A 20194-nucleotide genomic window follows, 5' to 3' on the forward strand; every position below is an offset into this window, starting at 1 on the left:
ACGCATGCTGCCCCGGTACCCACAGCCTTAGGCTCACTCTAGAGGAGATCATTCTCCCTGTAGATTAGGTGATCCCCAGAGGCTTTACATGCTGCATGGGCTGATGAGTGTTACCTCAAGCCCTCAAGAGTGGGACACTCTCTCTGTGCTTTGCAGAATTGCTCCCTGGTAGGCCCACCCTTAACCTTAAGCTAGCAAGCTCATGTAGGTCACATAAGGTGGCAATGCCCTCCGCAGTAGGCTCAGAGGCCTCTTCCTCAGGGACCCCATCAACCTTCACCGAGGGAACTTCTGGGACTGGTTTCCCACGCCCCTTGCCCCTGTTCTTGGTAGCTGACTGGGCCCTTGTTCTGGACTCCAGATGCCCTTGACTCAATTCCCAGGCAGCTATGGTCTGTGTGGTCATGCAGACCCACTCAGGCAATCCCATCATCTTCAAGTGAGACCTCAGCTCTACCTCCCTCCAGGTAGTGTGTTGCAGGTCACTGCCTAACCGATAATCTACAGGCATGGCAGGGCTCACCACAACTTTCAGAGTATCAGAGACCTCGCCCCACTCACAGGGAACCAGAGTCCCCAGTAGATGGCTCTCATGATTGTCGGCAACTATGACTTGGTGGAATGTGTTTGGTAGGACCTGTTCTGCTGACACCAACTGACACTTGACAGCTGTTATGCTGGCCCCTGTGTCATGTAGAGCCACCACCCTTTGCCCATTAATGGTGATTCACTGCCTATACTTGGAAGTATTAGCAGCCATGTGGGCATTTGGCACCATACCTTTATCCCCCAGGTAAGCTAGAGTTACCTCTGTCTGTTCCCTAAAACCAGCTGGGACTATCTTCTCCCTGAGCGATCCACACTGGCCAACCCAGGTGTCTGCCCTCCAGTAGGGGGTTGTGCCCTCTTGGAACATTTGGAGTCATGCTTAGAGTGACCATAGTTGTGGAGCACTCTGTACATTGGGGTAAAAACCTCCCTGTCTTATGGTCATAAAACCCCCTCTTTTTAGGATCGGACTGGGATTAGTTACCACTACTCCCTTGGGAATTATTTGGGGGGCTTTGGAGAACGTATTAGTAATTTTTCACTCCCCTCTTTCTTCTGGTGGGAACCCTGACCACCTCTGTAGGTGTCCCCCCAAGATACTATTTTGAACACTCTGGTGCTAGCCCAGACGTCTGCCTCCTCAGCAAGCTTCTGGGGATCAGTCAGCTTACTTTCAACTAGGCGCTGGCGCAACTCTGTAAAACAGATACTGAGCATGTGCCCTCTCAGGAATAAATTGTACAACCCAACATAGTCATTAACTTTGCTAGCCCGCACCCAGTCATTCAGTACCTTAATGGAATAATCAATTAAATCTACCCAGGATTGGTTGGGGAGCTTGTTCCTGTCCCAGAATCTTTGGTGATACTTCTCAGGGTTTAGTCCAAATTTGACAGTGGCAGTCAAAATGGGGTTTCATGGGAGTGTAGTTGATCTAGTCCCCAACCTATAAGGTTAGAAGTGTGTTCCTCCCAAGTGTTAGCATGTGTTTCCACAGACCCCTTCCCCCCCCCCCCCCAAGTGCTCTTCAGGAACCACATGGATCCTCAGTGTAACTTCATAAGCAGAAAACCACTTATCAATATCATCTTCCACCACATAACTGGGCACCAAATCTTTGGGTATTCAAACGTTCTTGTCTCTATCAGGTACTGTACGTATGCTACCACCATCACTGCTGGAATCAGACTGCCTAGCCTTGAGGTCCAGCACTTTTAGACTCAGTTCATGAGCTAGAAGTCAGTTATTTTCTGTTAAGGTTCTTTCAGCTTCCTTGGCTTCCCTTTCAGCCTTCCTTTCCTTTGCCTCCATTTTTAATTTTCCCAACTGCAGCTGTATTTTCTATCCCCTTTCCTTTCCTCTGAGGCCTGGCCATGACTAGAGATACTGCTCCCTGCCCTAGGAGGAAGCACAAATTCAAGGGTGTTCCCCTCAACAGCTTAAGGTAGCTCTTCGAAAAAGCCATTTACATGTTCCCCCCAACTCATCACTCTCTTGGAAGCAGGACTCTGCTCAGGCCCTCAGCACCATTTGAAACTCCACCTTCTTAATGGCTCCTCTGGCAGGTACCCCCATCCCTTTCCAAAAACTGTTTCAACTGATTAACTGTGTAATCCTCCAGCTTAGCCAGCTCAGGCTTCATTGCTCCACTTGTAGAACCAGCCAGAGACATGATGTATAGGATGTTTTAAAAATGCAAAGCAGGGAAAATTGCAAAAAAAGAAAAAAAATGAAATTGACTTTAAATGTGGGTAGGTAGTGTACGCATAGCTATTGTATGGCAATGTACAAACAAAAGTCCTATCTTCACCACTGGTCAGCAAGGTTAGAAATGCACCCTGTCCAAGTAGGGACCACAATCCTAGCCAGAGTAACTAACACCACAACCTAAATTATCCTGTGTTTATCCTCCAGTAGCTTGGCACAGAGCAGACAAGCTTAACTTAGAAAACAATGTGTCAAGTATTTGTGCAATAATTCATAGAGTAACAGCTCAAACACCACAAAAAGTACTCCACACCAGTTTAGGAAAATAGATGCTATTTATCTGAATAAAATAAGACAAAAACAACAACAGTCCAATATGCACAAGTTGAGATGTCACTTTTTAGAGGTTTAGGCAAATCGTAATCCATAGGAATCAATGGTTGCATCTTTTTAGCATAAGGTACCTGGGATGCATCACCAATAATGCTGAGAGCCGCAGAGGAGGTGATGAATCCGAAAGTAAAGAGATGCGTTGATTTTCCTGACGCTGCGGAGATAATGCAGACTCTTTCCTCGCAGGCAAGGTGATGCGTCAATTTCCAGGTGCACAGCCTCGGCTCCTTACTGTGGTGCAGAGATGTTTAGGTGCCCAGGGACGATGCGTGGAAAATCCAACACACACTGCGATGATGAAACAGGTGCTACATCGATATGGTAGGCGATGCAGCGATCTATCAGCCACGAGACAGGCACTACATCGATTCTTCAGGTGAGGCGTTGATTTTTACAGGTGGTGCGTTGATTTTCGGACGTGGTGGATTATCTTCCTCTGGTGAAATCTTTGATGGCCCTAAGACTTCTTTAACAGGAGGCAAGCTCAGCCAAAGCCCTTGGAGATCACTTGTGGGGAAGGCAAGGTCCTTCCAGCAGAGTCAGGGAGCAGCAGGGCAACAAGCAGGAGAGCAGTCCTTCCGGAAAAACAGTTCAGTCCTTTGGGCACCACTGCAGTTCCTCTGACACGGTCTAATTGTAGGTCCAGAAGTGTCTGATTTTAGGGGGTCACAGACCCAGTATATATACTCAAATGTGCCTTTGAAGTGGAGGCAAACTTCAAAGAGTGGTTTTGAAACGCACTAATTCCCCTTTTAACACAGTCCTGACTGCCAGGAGATCTGTGGGGGTTAAACAGTCCTTTGTGTTAGGTCAGGCCACTAGCCTTTGAAGTATAATGGAGAGCTCCTCCACCACTCCTGCCCAGGAAGACCCCCCTCAGTATGCAGATGAGTGCCCTGTGTTTATGGCTGTCTGGGTGGAATGCACAAGAGGAGCCATCAACCAGCACAGACAATATGTGGATTGGAGACAGAGTGTAAGGCACAGAGAGAGCAGCAAGTACACAGAAATGGCTACTATTTTAGAAATTACACTTTTAAAAAGTAACGTTAAATCCAACTTCACCAGTAAGTAGGATTTCTCACTCACTACCAATCTCACTATACCAAACATGACAAGGCCACCCCTCTCAGATCAGAAATTACCACTTGAAGGTAGATAAGAGAATTCCCAATGCAGGCCTATGAGAGGAACAGGCTTCACAGTAGTGAAAAATGACTTTGGATGTTTTTTAATACCAGGACATGTAAAACTTGCAAGTGCATGTCCTGCCTTTTACTTATATAGCACCCTGCCCTGTGGGCTACCTAGAGCCTACTATAGGGGTGATTTCTATGTAATAATGAGCAAGTTTAAGGCTTGACAAGAAGTTTTAAATGCCAAGTCGAAGTGGCAGTGAAACTGCACACACAGGGCTTGCAACGGTAGGCCTGACACATAGCTAGGGGGCTACTTATGTGGTTGGCACAATCAGTGCTGCAGGTCCATTAGTGGCATTTAATTTATAGGCCTGGGCACATGTAGTGCACTTTAGAGACTTACAAGTAAATTATATGCCAATTGGGTATGAGCCAATGTTACCATGTTCAGGGGAGACAGCACAAGCACTATAGCATTGGTCAGCAGTAGTGAAGTGTGCAGAGTCCTAGAACCAGCAAAAATTAGTTGAGAAAAATGGACGGAGGCAGGAACAAAGTTGAGGGAGGACCACCCTAATGCTGTCGGGTACAACAATAATGTGTATTACCTTTTTAAACGAAAATAAACAAAAACAGTGTTCACAAGGATCCCCGGACAAAATTCAGATAATTTCAAGCAATGTGTATTGGTGTATTGTTCTGCTATTTGGCACAAAGCGCACCATCGCAGAAAAAATCTTTCAACTAGGCAACCAAAATCTCTTCTCTGGAATGATGTTTAATACTCGGTGACATCATCATGGAAAGCTGTTGTACTAGATGCCAGCCAATATTCCCATTTCCATAAGCGTTGCTTAGAAATAAATCAGCACTTTGCTTCTACTAAAGAAAAAGTAACTAAATGCAATCTCTACTGCGAAAGAAAATGGCTGGCGACAGTAGCACTTTAAAAAGCGTCACTTTTCATTTACTTCTGCTTTTACCAGACAACTATTCTAGAACAATTTACGGAAGCCGCGTGCTGCTATTTCCCCAGAGTGGAGTCGCCGGAAGTCGCATTGGCTCTGATGGCGGCGGATCATCTCCTGCAAGACGTTCTCCTAAGAATAGACACGGCCTGCTGTCAGGGCACCCTATAGAGCCATTTAGCAGCTTATACGCGGGAATAATTGGAAGCCGACACCAGCACAGGGTTGCGATTCGGTGTTTAATAATGCTATTTTCTGTTCATAATGTGCCTGCAATTTACTAAGTGCCGTGCAACGGCAATGCTCCTTCATACCATGTGAACAGCCGCAGCGTGATGCTTTTTAATGGGCTAAGCGTCTTTTCTTCACTGTGTTTCTTCAAGCTTTTTTAATATTGTTTTTCTCTTTTCTTTGAATAAAAACTGGTTTAAATTTAAAACAGCAAATTAAGGCTGCACCTTTTTTTTTTTTACATAGAATTCTGACTTTCAGCGCTCAGAGTGGACTGACTCACGATGGCACATCCACTCTCACTCATCAGCTTGTACACAACCGTGTACCCTAGTCAAACTAAATAACCGACAAGCCATTTAGTCAGTGCTTTATTTGTAAAAAGTAAATCAAAAAATGCAATGGCCCAAAAGTTTTCTTAAGTGCCTGCCACTGGTGCTGCCCAGTGAGAATCGAAGGCTCTCGGTCAATGAGGTATAAGTTATTCCTTCAAGAGATGTGCCTTCAGCTCTTTTCCGTACTGGAACAAGACTGATGTGTGCTGGGATGATGATCCAAGATTACGGGCGCCCACTGCAAGCATTTCCTAATAATGCATATGTGATATTTATTTACAGAATATTTGCTATTATTCAAACACTAGAACAAAAAATTATTTTTAACTACTGGATGATATAATGGAAAAAGAAGTCACATGCAGGCAGGAAGAAGAAAATTAGAGACTGAGGATGACACCGTGACTCGTGTAGCTTTAGAATCCCGTATACACCTAGCATAGAAACCTCTTCCAATCTACAGCTCCAATAATATTCCCAGTTATAGTATATATTGAAACCAACACACCCACTGAATGATTCCTTAGCAAGCATTCCCATGACCAAAAAACAGATTGGTAGTGAATCGAAATAATATTCAAGCATACAATTCTTATAAAGAGCTGGTAAACCCTGTGAGTTACCCTTGTCTCCAGCACAAATGCACCAGTGAGCAGTGCTTAATTTGAGCTTGTTGTTTCCGGTGCTGAGCACCCGCACTTATTGTTGAGGGCCGGGGCTTACTCTTCTGCCTCAAGCATTTGCTGCGGGCAAAAGGCACACATGGGAAAGACGAGGAAGAGAAAAACGAAAAAGCGTCACAATCTGAGAAAGCAGAAAGCTGCAGGAGTGAGCTGAAGTGGCAGGGAGCGGCTTTAGATGAAATGAAGTGGCCCGAGATGGGTTCAGGATTATGCTACCTCAATATTCCGTGTTCCCACATTTAATTGCAGCAGCCGCGTGTTTAAGAGGAGGGCTTTCAGCACTGGAACCTTGTTATTTACAAATTAAGCACTGCCAGTGAGTCCTGATGTTTCTTTCCCCGCCCGTGTTGGTTTCTGTTATCCTAGGGCCATCTCTACTAACCCGCATAGAAGAGGAGGACCATCACCCAGTTCCCATGCTACTATTCCCCCACCTCATACATCAGCTTCCTTTTTTCTCCACGGATACTCGTGTTACTTTAATGCTCAACTTCCTTTGTAACTGCATTTTTTAAGCCTATCCTATAGACATCTTTTTTTCATATCCTCATGTAATAAATATGAGTAAATGAAAAAATATATAGATATACATAGAGGGGCTTTGAGTTAATTTTCTTCATAAATGTGTCTGTTCACATTTTGTTTCCTCCTGCCACAGCATAAAGTGTGGGAGAAGGGTCGTCCACTGCAGCCAGCGGCTCTCTTGCACGCGCTGTGACAGCACTTTTCCTCATTGCGTGTGCGCATCCATCGCATAGAAGTGGGCTTCAGTACCAGGGCTGGTGGAGAAATATTTTGTCACTACTTTTTTTTTTTTCCATTATGTAAATTTTTACTCCATGCTTTTGTGTTCAAGCTATGTTTTCAAGCTCTAATAATTCAAAGTCAATAGTAGCTTTTTATGTGCTAATGTGAAACATTTTCCAGCTGATGTGCATTAAAACTAAAATGGTTTCTATGTTGGTTCTAAACACTTCACACAGCTAAGAAGCAACCATGCTGCTCTATTCAAATCTTAAGCAATGGTTCATTTTTTAACCAATGTTTAAATTCCAGCATATGGCAACTATGGTTAAGTAGTTACAGGTTTTCTTTCTTTTCTTTAATTTTGTGACATGCGCTGGTACTAGAATAAAAAAAATAACCAATACACCAGTTTGCCAATTCCAGAGCAATTTGCTTTGCCAGCGGTCGTTTTCAGTTGATGCTTTTCCTAGAACAGGGCTCTTTTTATGATTTTAACCTTACTTGTTAATGGAAAATAACTTGAGTAGCCCTTCCTCATTATAAAACAAATAAATAAGTTTAGAAATAAATAAACAAAGCTTGTTGACAGTTTTATGTCAATTTAAAGGTTTGCAGGACTTGAGAAACTTGAATAGTTAAAAAAAAAAAAAAAAAATGTAACTAAATATGTAGAGTAAAAAGTTTGGGATTTTTTTTCTCCACCACTTTTAAGCACAGTTAAAAACTGCTGTCCTTACTTCCTCCATCTAGGAGCCCCAATTAACTAAGTGAATAAACTAGATACTTGTGAGGCTTTGACCCCAGCCAAAAATCGTGTTATCAGCCTAGAATATTGCATTGACACTGTGGGTGGAATTCCAAATTGTGTAAACAAAAAATAAAAAAAATAAAAAAGCTAGCGAGTGGTTGTAGTGTACTGTAAATTCAACACATATTAACATTATTTTAAACGGACCCTGCTGTAATGTACAAAGCAGTAGACATTAGATAGATAAGCTATTTGCTTTATGATCAATACATAAGTATTCTTCCGTTGCACTGTAGTTAAATAAGGAAGAAGGTAGGAGGTGGGCGTAACTCACACAAATTTCTGAAGCGTAATTATGCAAAATTATAGCAAAATGAAGCAAGATTATAGGGATTAAGCAAGGACCATAGCCCAGTCTATAGTTTTGTATTCTTAGGGAAAAAATGGACCAGAGGATGCATTTGCTCCTGTGGAAGGATTTGTGTGCCAAATTACTCACAATTATCCAAACAGAAGTAATGCATAATTTACAGTAATTTTAAATCAGAGTAACATGAAATTACTCCAAACTGCCTAAATAGTGAAGAACAAACAACGTTTGCACTCAGCAATAGCAAAAATAATGGATGTATGCAAAGCGTAATGCCTTCTCCAGGAGCAGTGCAAGACAATGGGACAGTCCTGCAAAAAATAAAAAGCATTTTGCTGTTGAAGTGTTCTCTGCAGCCTAATGAACAGGCCTTTTCCGGCCTTTATTTTAGTATTTGTCTTTATTTAAGCGTTTTGCCCTACTTCTGCTGCCAGAAGCGCCAACTCTGGTATTATCCTACAGTCCGAGACTCCTGCCTTCCAGGCACAGCGGGCAACAAAGGTGCTATTGGTTTCCCTCTACAGAACTTTGGGCAGAGGCCTTGCTACTGCATCAACCTGAAGATGGATCCTGAGGATGGTTGGTCAGAATGTCTTTTTACATTAATCATATTTTCACTCTTACCTGCCTGGCTAATGTCATGTACTTATTTGCTCGATTGTTATGCTGAACACCCTGAAGGCTGATATCATAATGTCGATGACACAAAATTGAAGACAAACTGTTTAAAATTAAATATCAACAGGCAAGTCTAGATTTTCAATACCCATCTCTACATCTGTGCAACTTGGCAATGTATCTTCACGGTAGATGGATGTGGATTCAGGAATAGTAGGTCTATACTTCCCTATATGCACTTATCTTTTGATATTTTAGTCCTCTATAGTCTGTCCTCAATGATCTTGTACCTCGGTATTCTCTGGTCAATATTCAGTTGTACAATCACATGTCATTTGATATACTGGGTATTGGGCTTTCCTCCATTGGACTTTGAAAAGGTTTGCCATTTAACAGACAGGACACCAAGGCAACAGAGGTTCTGCTCGAGCTTCGATTCCAGTTTTATGACCTGGTATCAAGGTCATTTTATACCACAAGTTTATAAAGAGGACACTGAAAACAGATCAAAGTATGCACTGATCAGCTTCGAAGATGTAATTTATTTCTGATATGTCCATAATCTTCGTGATGCCCATATATACTGGTTTAGAGTTTGCCTTTGCTTGTTCTTATGCTGTGACCAAATGGCACACATTTTTTTGCATTAGTGCACACCCGCTCATCATCTCGTCTTTGAATCCTATGAATGTTATTGAAGCTCCTTGGCTTCAAGCCTAGATCCATATTTTGAGCTGGTTAACAAAGTGCTTGATTATAAATTCTCTTTTCTGTCGGGCAATTACCATGTCATCTCTGTGGGCAGAGGCTTTTCTGCTCTGCTTAAAATCGACGTTTGTCATGGTGTGTGGGTGCTAAGCACAGGGCAAATGTCGTGCACAGAGAAACACTTTCACCCCAATGGCAGACAATTAAGTGTCAAAGAGATGGCATGCAAATTTATAAAATGATACTTTTTCTTGTTCTTTCAGATTATTTTGCTAATCACATGGGAGATTACGAGGATGTTCTATCTTCCCTGGAGACCCTCAATCTCTCCATCCTCAAAGCTATGGACTACACAAAGAGGGTGAGTAGCCGATGCGCAGATTATGGTTTTAGTAATAGCAGTGCTGAGTCCCTTTGGCAGGGTAAAATCATTTAATCACTGATAAAAAGTTAAAACATAATGCTTTCAATTATTATGCAGCTCTACTGTGCAATGTGTGTGGCACGCTTACATCCTTCAACACAGGAAGGAGCGCATACAAGAAATTAGAGATTGCGAGTTTGTTGGGGTATGGTCAGGTCCCCCGTGAGACAAAGTATATTTAGTAAATGTGAGCTCTGTGATAGAGTAGCAGCTTTACTGAGACAAGATGCAGTACGTGTAATATGTGAGAGAAGCTTTAAAGAGACAACTAGCAGTACGTAGGTAAGTGAGAGAATTCAAGTCTCAGTGCTATGGGGATGCGCTTCATAGCGCTAGCAGTACATATGGTTATGTCTCACGGAGACATATTAGTGTATACATTTCAGAGGATTCATGTATGTGTGGTGTTGTTTCATCATTTGCCTAGAGAGGAAGCAGTCCAAAGGCACGTGAGAGAATTAATGTTTTTGTTGTGTGGTTACATCCTTAATTGGTCTGGGGATCGGTACACAGAATAAGTGATACAATTCACATGTATGCAGTAGGGTTACGTCTCTGACTAACAAAGGTAGCAGTGCATACAAAAGGGGAGAGCTGCACATTTGTCCGACAGGCAGCAGAACATACGATAATTGAGAAATTTCATCTGTGCGATATCGTTTTGTCTCTTACTGAGAAAGCTAAAACTACATACATGTGAGTAAATGCATCTATTCGTGGCATGATTCGCTCTCTTTCTGAGGCAGGTAGCAGTACATAGAGAATGTGAGTGAATTCATCTATGCGTGGCATCATTCTGTACTTTACTGAGACAGGTAGCAAACAGAACATGCATGTGAGGGAATTCATCTACATATGGCATGGTTCAGTCCCTTACAGAGACAGATAGCAGTACATACATCATGTGAACATATTCATCTATGCGTAGTCTTGTTCTCTCCTTATTGAGATGGATAGTAGTACATACATGTTAGTGCATTCACCTGTGTGTGTCATCATTCTTGTCACTTACAGGGGCAGCAATCAGTACAGACAGCACATGTAGTATCTCACGGTCCCTTATTGAGACAAGCAGAAGTTGATACAACATGGCAGTGAATTTATCTGGGTGGGGCATGGTTCGGTCCCTTACAGGTTTCAATACATACAATATTTGATGCATGGGTCTGCGCCTTACAGAGGCAGGTGGCAGTACATAAAACGTGCGAGGAAACTCATCTGTGTGTCCATGGACCTATTCCTCAGTGTCATGTAGCAGTGCATAGAGCATGTGAGTGGATTCATCTATATGTGGCACGGTTCTGCCCCTTACCAAGACACAACAGCACATAACACACGTGGCATGATTCGGCCTTTACTGAGGCAGATAACAGTACATACAGTACGTGAATGAATTCATGCTTGAATGCCATGGTTAGGCTCTTTTACTGAGACAGGTAACAGTACATACAGTATTTGGGAGAGAAGTCTTTGAGATGTGTGAATGCCCAATCCAATAGGCTCCTTAGATTACAGTATTTAATTATGAGGGCAGAGTTGTAAGCATAAATGGCAACTTTAAATTTATATGTATTGATTAGTTTGGCACACACACTAAAAAACTGATGGAGGAAAACATGTTTTTAAGAGGCAAATGCTCAACAATAAATAATTTGATGGCATGTAGTTTAAGTCAGTGATTTGTACAGCTTTCTAAAAAAAAAAACCTACAGGGCCAGTTGTACATGCCTGAAATGTATTTTGTTTTGGAGCTACAAAGGACTACGTGACCAATATTATTGTTATATGCACATTCGGCTCAATCAAATATTTTGATTAAAGGGTCAGCGATTCAAAGAGAGCATTTTTTTTGCATTCAGTGATAAGTGATAAGTTGTCTGATCTTAGATAGTGATATAGTAAAGTTAAACATAATAACTTGTATTGGTAACTTGTAAAGGAGAACATAGTTTGTATTTCATAATGTAGCTTTAATTCAAATTGACTATGCAAAAACATGAGTACTTTAGATATCCAATTGAACTAGATATTATACTGTACATAAAAAGTAAGGGGAGGTAATAGGAAGATCCCTCTAAGGACAACTCTGACTTATGAAATGAGAGAGGAGAGGTACTTTTCATCCAAAGAGAAGTATCTTTAATGTAATTTATGTATAACAGATGAAGGGGGTCATTATGACCCTGCGATGATGGTCGGACTAGCCAATGTGGCAATCCAACTACCATATTACGACTGTGGCAGTAGACCCACGGTCAGACAGCCAGATTACGAGTTTTCGTCGGTCTAGAAGTGCTGGTGGCCCTAATCCACCAGAGTAGCGCTGCAAGCAGTGCTGCCCTGGGTATTACGAGTCCCTTCTTTGCCAGCAATTTAATGGTGGTAAAAGGCTGGCGGAGCTGGGATGCAGGGGGCCCCTACATTTGGTATGGGCAGTGCAGGAGCCTCCCTCGCCAGCCCAGTCGTAATGCTGGTGCACCCAACGCACTTCAGCATTGCTGCCAACTCTATTATGAGCGGTAGACAATGCTGTAGGCTGTTTCCTGCTGGTCCAGTGAGCGGAAACATTGTTTCTGCCCGCTGACCCATCAGGAAACTCGTAAAGGGGCCTGTGAGAAGGCAGCCGCACTGGCGGCAACCTGCCTGTCGGGAGCTTGACAGACAATTAATCAATCAGTTTTTGTAAAGCGCAGCTACTCACCTGTGAGGGTCTCAAGGTGCTGGGGGGGTGGCGGGAGCGGAGTGGAGGGGGCCTCATCTGAAGATCAACGTCTTGAGGTTCTTCCTGAAGATGGTGAGCAATGGGCTTTTGTCCGAGGTGCAGGGGAGGTTGTTCCATCTCTTTGCTGCGATGTTGGTGAAGGAACGTCCTCCGGCGATGGTTTTACAAATGCGAGGGATGGGGGCCAGGGCCAGCTGGGCACAGTGGAAGGATCTGGTGGGGGTGGAAGGAGACACGGTGGTTCGGTTAGGCTGGTCCTGCCTTGTACGTGTGGGTGAGTAGCTTGAAGGTGATTTGTTTCTCGACCGGGAGCCAGTGGAGGGTCCTCAGGTGTTGGGAAATATGTTCTCAGCATGGGAGGTCCAGGATGTGTCTGTTGGCGACGTTCTGGATGAGTTGTTTTTTGATGTTTCTAGTCGAGGTGCTGGCATAGAGGGTGTTGCTGTAGTCGAGCTTGCTTGTGACTGAGGCATGGGTGACTGTCCTGCGGCAGTCTACTGGGATCCATCTGAAGATTTTCTGAAGTTTGCGGAGTGTGTGCATGCAGGAGGAGGCGACTGAGTTTACCTGGTGGGTCATGGATAGGGAGGAGTCGAGGATGATGCCTAAGTTGCGGGCGTGCTCAGTCAGTGCAGAGGGGGGCTCTGAGGGATGTGGCCACCAGGAGTGGTCCCAAGCTGAGGTGGCATTTCCAAAGATGATGAGCTCAGTCTTGTCGGAGTTGAGCTTGAGGCAGTTTTCTCTCATCCAGGTGGCGACGGCTTCCATTCCTGAGTGGAAGTTCCTTTTGGCCGTATCCGTGTCTTCGATGAGGGAAATGATGGGTTGTCATTGGCATATGACAAGATGTTCATTCTGTGGCTTCTGATGATGGCTGCAAGAGGGGCCATATATACGTTTAACAGTGTGGGACTCAGTGAGCAGCCTTGGGGAACTCCGCAGTTGACTCCAGTGGGTCTGGATGTGTAGGGCAGGAGTCTGACCCTCTGAGTCCTCCCGGAGAGGAAGGAATGGATCCATTTCAGGACTCTTCCGCGGATTCCTATGTCATGGAGTCTGGTGCGTAGAGTGCTGTGGGAGACCATGTCGAATGCTGCTGAGAGATCGAGGAGTATGAGCGCTGCGTGTGCCCGTGGTCTAGGAGTGATTGGATGTCATTGGTGGCTGCCAGGAGGGCTGTCTCCGTGCTGTGGTTGCCACGGAAACTGGACAGGGAGCTGTCCAGGGAGTTGTTGGCCTCAATGAAATCCTGTAGTTATGCGTTGATTGCTTTCTCCAGTACTTTAGCAGGGTAGGGTAGCAGCAAGATGGGCCTGAAATTCTCTAGTTCTGATGGGTCAGCCGAGGGTTTCTTCAGGAGAGGGCATATTTTGTGTGTTTCCAGTCCAGGGAAGGTGCCAGCGTTGATGGAGCAGTTCATCATGTTTCACAGCTCAGGGCGATGGGTGTGCTGGCTCTTATGTATATGTGTTGTGGGCAGGGGTCCATGTGGGCTCCGGAGTGGGCCCTTTTCAACGATGCTGACTGTTTCCTCCATGGTGAGCGTGGACTACCTGTGGATGGTTTGGGTGGATTCTGAGGGGGGGAGGGGCAGGGTTCCATGAATACTTATTATTTCTGTGTGACATACTGTCGACCAGGTTTGATTGTAAGAACAAATCTCCAAATTAGGAATTATTCTGTTTGATCATTTGAGTTAAACTTCTAGTTAATGTATTGGATCACATTTTAACAGTTTTGCTAACATGCTTGACTGTCATGTGGGAAAACGAAGTGTGCACCTTAAGGAAAGCGGGAATGTGACTACCCTAGTAAATCAGTTTTCGCCAATATTACACACGGATATATATGGACAATATTATTGAAAATTATGTTGCATGAGATGTAATGAGTTACACAGGGGTAAACCCACTTGGACCATATATTACTAATATGTACTTATGCATTTATATATATATATATATATATATATATATATATATATATACATATATATATATATATATATATAAATAAATATTGTTATAGAGAGACAACCACTTCAAGATAGTGCCTGGATGGCAATATACAGGGACCTTTCATTATTTTGTTTGTACTTTCATTGTTGAACAATTTAAATACGGACATGACACTCAGCTGGGTGTGTGAACAAGGCTGCTGCTATGGTCGAAAAGGTTCATGAGTTTTGGGCCATGATATTAAACTTCTTGCTCCTGAAAGACTTCCTGAGTGCGAGTTTCTTTCAGAGATTTGAGATAGGCAGTGTGTGTATAAACACAGACACAGACACTCCCCTCCCTGCCCCCTCAAGCTCAGGGTTAAAAAAGAATAGAGAACTCTGGGTAGTTCCCAAGGTTAGGTGCTGAGCTGTAAAATGACAAAAGCCATTCACCACTCCAGGCACAGTATTACAGCTTTGGACTGGTGAAATACCATCCAAGCCAACCTGGTATGAGTAAAAGTAACCACTTTGTTTTGACCTCGGTGAGGATGGCAGTGTGTCAATCCTATGCTTAAAGATTTTGCTGTACAAATGGCAAAAGACTTTGTCTTTATATAGTTCTGCGTGGATAGCACTGTGCTGATCCTATGCTTAAAAACTTTGCTAGATAAACAGAGATTTGAGGTGAGAAAATCTAGAGTGTCTCTGGTGTTGCAGAGTGCGCCTTACCGGCGCTGCTTTCCACCAAAACTTGGGAACTACCCAGAGTTCTCTTCTTTTTTAATATTATATATATATATTTTTTTTTTCTGGGTGCAGCGTTTGTGACGTATAAATATAGTGTCACATGCTGGTTGATATGGGGCATTTTGGTAATCAAATTAACTACCTAGTTGGATTTTTCCATTTGGCATATTTTCCATTAGCGTTTAGCCTTATTGTGTTGTGTTTGGATTACACTGGATGAATTAACAGAGAAAGAAGGTGTGCAGAAGATCAATTTTAACCATGAAAGAGCTGGCATGTATCCCTGTTTTTCACAGAAAATCTACCTAAGTGCAGAACATTTCTTTTAGGGCTCTCAGTTTCATTGATTTATTACATGCTGTGAAAAGGATCTCTGGCTTGTGATGGAGGCTAGTGCCAATACTAGTGCCATCTAAAGAAACAAACCAGATCCAAATACCCCTAGTCCTGATTAAACAAAATAGATATTGCTGTTATGGAAATCCAAGTGGGCTGTAATTTAAAGACACGAAACCGAGGAAGCGGTTCTTCGAAAAAAATAGGATAGAATCAGGTTGCTTGGAAATAAAATGTTCATCTGTGTGTTTCATTGACTGTGGGTGCTAGGTATTCAAATTGTTCCCCGTTTATTTTGGGATTTCTTTGTCTTCGTTTAATCTTTCTGTTTTGTTGGTATTTTTAACATAAAGTTTAAAATAAAACAAAGATAGAGTAACCAAAAAAGCCCTTAGCATAGAATCTGTCTTCTGGTCTCACCAAGAAACAGGTCAAGAGCCCTTGCTGGGCCCTGGAAAATATAAGTGGATGGAATAGTCATGGGAGAGTATGAGGAAGCCCTACAGTCTCCCATTATTCTAAAGCAGTGGTTCCCAACCTGTGGTCCGGGGACCCCCGGGGGTCCGTGAAGCCTTCTCAGGGGGTCCGCGACTGCTTAGAAAATTAAAAAATATTAACAAATATTGACAAATTAGGTCTCATGCTTCCAGTAATGACTCAGTGGGGGTCCCCGGATTCCACTGATGATTCAGTGAGGGTCCCTGGGTTCCATTAATGAGAAAGTGGGGGTCCACAGAAGTCAAAAGGTTTGGAACCACTGTTCTAAAGCACTGTTGGTGCCCTTGAGAAATAAATTAATTACTAGAGGTGCCTGAAAACTGGAAGATATATATATAGTTTGTACGACTTAACAAATATTTCTTAACTTGTTTTGAGAATCTGCCGTTAGTCTTTACCCAATAGAAAGACATCCTTTCTCCAGTTTGATTTCACCAACTACTGAATGGGATTGAAACCATTTACTGGCAGTTGATTCAAACGGAGGTCACAATAAAATTTTCCATCGATTTCTTAGAATTGATTTCTAGAACAGGTAAAGTAGAGTCATTTGATTATTCATAATTCTCTTTTTTGTCTTTCATTAAATGTATTGATTTACATTGAAAAAAGTGCTGAGAAAGGGCTTTTGCAGTGACCTACTTTGCATTCTATTGACTTGTTTGGAAGAAAACACTGACATGCCTGATTGTTATTAAACTGTTTAAAAACTTATATACAGACACAAAATGCCAATATTAATGAGTTCAACATTTTTACATTTATCCTACCCTCAATGAGCCTTAGAAATTAGGGTCGGAGGACAGTCAATTGGACGACGCTAGCAGTAGAAGAAGGATCTCATGTATAAAGCTGTGTAACATGAATGATGAAAAATATGTTTTATGCATGCATATTATTTGAATGGAGGATGAAGAGAGATGTGCACACAAAATACAACAGCTAGCTGCAAAGTTAGACCACTCTGGAGCAATAAAGTGGAGGTTCAAATTGGTAAGAAAGGACTCAAGAGTCTCTGAATACCAGCGTTTAGGGTTCATGTCTAATTGTCCTCCGTGGCACACTTTAGTTCACAAACATAGAGGTCATTGTATATAGGGTTTCGGCTAAAACATGGTTCTATAAGGCAGAATTCTTTTCTAAGCGTTCACAATGATAAACTGCGATTAAACCCTGGCGCTGGAAACCGTTTTGAATTCCTTACAAATAATTAAGAAATATGTGCTGAAAAAAATTAATTTGCATATGCACCTGTGAACGCAAGGAAAACTATGTAGTTTTCAATTGGACAGATCAGAACACAGACATCTGTGAGTGGCGTGGAGAGGAATGCAGTAATGTCTTAAACTATACTCAAAAGTAATCATTTAATTCTATGAAGAAAAAATACTTCAGAAACAGTACATCAACAATAGAATCAAATTCCAAGATTATAGAACTACAGTTAAAGAATAACTAATTATTTAAGCTCATAGTTTCTGGCCCATACTGTAGTTTTAGTGGGCTAAGGCCACAACTCGAGGCCTACACAGTAGCCTTAGTTAGTTAACGTCAGTGTCAGGCCTACCAATTAACTTTAGCTGCTTAAGGTCAGTGTTCCAGGCCTACCAAATAGCCTTAGTGGAGAGGTGGCATTTGGACCCTGGGGGACTCCCTGACGGCTGGAGCAGGGGGAGTTGCCGGGTCTGAAGCTCTTATAGCACGTTTTATTTCTCCCACGGGACGCGCGCGCGGGCCAAGGGCGGGCCCATCTTTCGCCCGTCATCGGCTGGGCTGGGCCACCCCCCTTTCATCTTGCCGTGGATGGTGAGTTTTGTGTTTATTATATTTTATAAGTGACTGGAGACTCTTTGCCTGAGAGACTGTATTTTAAACTGTGATTCCTGTTGCCCAGTTTAGTGAGGTGCCACTGATTGCGTAATGGGAGGGAAAAAGGGCCAGCTAACTGGAGTTATGAGTGGTGGTGGGGGTGGTGGCAGGCAGGGTAGCGTAAACACCACACTGGACTCCTTTCTCGCTAGAGCTGTTGGGGTTGTGACTAAGGAAATTGATCTGTCAGAGAGGAGGTTATCTATGGAGATGGAGGATTAGCGTCACGTCTCAGTAGTTAGTGATCCCATGAAGGGCTTGGAGGAGGAGGTGGCCTATCCTGGGGGAGATCAATGTGTAGTTTCAGAGCTCGACCATGCTGAGAAGTTAGGGGATTCTGGTGACCCGGGCCGTCAAGAAGAAGTAAAAGGCTCTTGCTGTCCTCTCCTCTGGCCTGCCCTATGGACAAGTGCAGTCCTCCCCGTGGAAGAAAAAGAAACTAAAGAAAACAGTCCCCAAAACGAAAGCATCTCTTTTGGTTAACTCGAAGGAACTGTATGGTGGCCCTGAATCCTGCGAGTTTATGGCTTGCGATGCAACCAATTTATTGTTAAAATTTAAGGAGATGATCGAGGGTATTCTGTCTCCTGTGGTGGCGAAACTATCGGTGATAGAAAAAGCAGCTTCTCGGCTATGTGAATTAAGAAGCCAAGGGAGCCAATCTATGGGGCGATGTGAGGCCCTGTGTTGTCTGTCTCAACCAAGTGAGGAGGTGAATTTGCAGGAGGAAGATGCTGGGTTCTTGGGGAAAATGCCTCAGCAACTGGATAACCCGGCAAATTCTGGGGGCCAAGGTGCTTGTGCTCAGACTGCGTTGGTCTCAACTACCGCCCCACCAATGGGTAGGGGGGCCATGATTGGATCCAGCCACAGCAGGCAACCTGACTATGAATCTGTGGTGGCTGGGGGGGGTTTGCCAACAGCTGGATGGGAAGTTTAACCAGAAACCGTTGAATAAAAAGGTCTCCGTTGGTCTGTCTGGAACTCCCCTCGGCATGTGCCCCTTATGTGGTGGTGTTGACAAATGTCCCTGCTTTGGCCCCTGGTGTAAATGAATCTATGGCCCAACTAAAAAATAAAACTGGCTATTGGCTGAGTAAAAACTGTGATTTGTCATGTAAGGATCTTGAGGACATTTTGTTTGTTAGAAGAATTGACTGGGTTGGGCCTAAAAAAAAAAAAGGAGGGGAAATGAGGATTGTGTTATTATAAATGTTAGATACCCTGGCCTGGCACAACGGCTTCTCTCCTCATACAGCCCTGCTCTTCCAAGAGCAGAAACAATTGGTATGGCCCCCCTGGGTTACTTTTAAAATCATATGCGACTGGGTGCTGATCCCTCTCCTGATTTTGGCAGGATTCCCCCCCTAGGCCGGAATGCCCTTCAGCCAATTTGCAGGAGAGCAGATAACAATATAAACTCTGACTTGGAAGGGGTGGATTGACAATGCACCAAGACTTTGACTGCGCTGGAGGGGGTGATCTTGTAGTGTGATCTTATTTCCTGGAATATTGCGGGGTATGATGCCAAGTTATCTGACCAGGCTTGGGTTAGGTGTGTGGCTAATTATGATATTATTATGCTCCAGGAAACCTGGTCAGATGGGCTGGCTGCTTGGGATGGGTATGATAGATTTGCTATCCCAGCTGTTCAGTCCCTTGGAGGTCGCTCTAAAGGTGGCCTGGTTACCTTAATCTGTTTTTCTAAGATAGTGGCTGCTTTTCAAATTTATTGTAACCACAGGGAATATTGCCTGTATGGGAATTTTTTCTAACAATTTTAATGTTCTGTTGGTAAATTTTTATAATGCGGTCTGGGATGGGGGGTGTCAAATTGGGATCCTCTTCTCCGTTCTTCAGGTGTTGAAGTGTTGAATGGAGGAGGTGGGGATGGAATTCTGTGCCATTGTGTCAGGAGATTTTAATGCCAAGTTGGGTCGACTTAGTACAGTGGTAAATCCCTTTGAGTATGACTATGTGGGTTACTCGGCAGATGATGTTCAAGATTCCAGAGGCAGGGTTCTGATTAAGGAACTTGGGAAGTTGGGCCTTCTGAATTTCCGGGACACTGAAGTAGTAGATATTCATCAGTCCCCAACGTTTGTGGGTAGAGGGTCTGGCACCACAATTGATTACATTTTTTGTGTCTCCACTATTGAAAAATCTGATGACTGGAGGAGAGGTGCTTGGGGAATGTATAAGTGATCATAACCCCCTTACAGGGTGCTTTAAACTCCCAGGGGCTCCATGTAAATCGGGACGGGGTGGACCCGCATCAGTGAAGATAAGAGACCAGGGTAGGCGACTTGGCTGGAAACAAGTAGATGCCCAACAAGTTATAGAGAGGTTGGTGGGGGGTGACCTACCCCTGTTTATGGATATACTTTTGAGAGATACTTTGAGTCCTAAGAAAGTTATGGATGCAATAACTGAAATAAACATAGTAGTTAGAGACTGTTT

At 43.4% G+C, this 20194-nt stretch overlaps 1 protein-coding gene across 1 annotated transcript in view; it reads left to right on the top strand.

Moving 5' to 3' along the window:
• NECAB2 (N-terminal EF-hand calcium binding protein 2) overlaps nt 1-20194 on the top strand; it is a 1008614-nt gene that overhangs the window by 476074 nt on the left and 512346 nt on the right. Inside the window, exon 5 of the mRNA XM_069215706.1 lies at nt 9460-9557. Within this exon, the coding sequence (XP_069071807.1) occupies nt 9460-9557 (98 nt within the window). The remainder of the gene's footprint in view (nt 1-9459; nt 9558-20194) is intronic.

The sequence above is a fragment of the Pleurodeles waltl genome, chromosome 12 (assembly GCF_031143425.1).
Source record: "Pleurodeles waltl isolate 20211129_DDA chromosome 12, aPleWal1.hap1.20221129, whole genome shotgun sequence".
NCBI classification, from domain to species: domain Eukaryota; kingdom Metazoa; phylum Chordata; class Amphibia; order Caudata; family Salamandridae; genus Pleurodeles; species Pleurodeles waltl.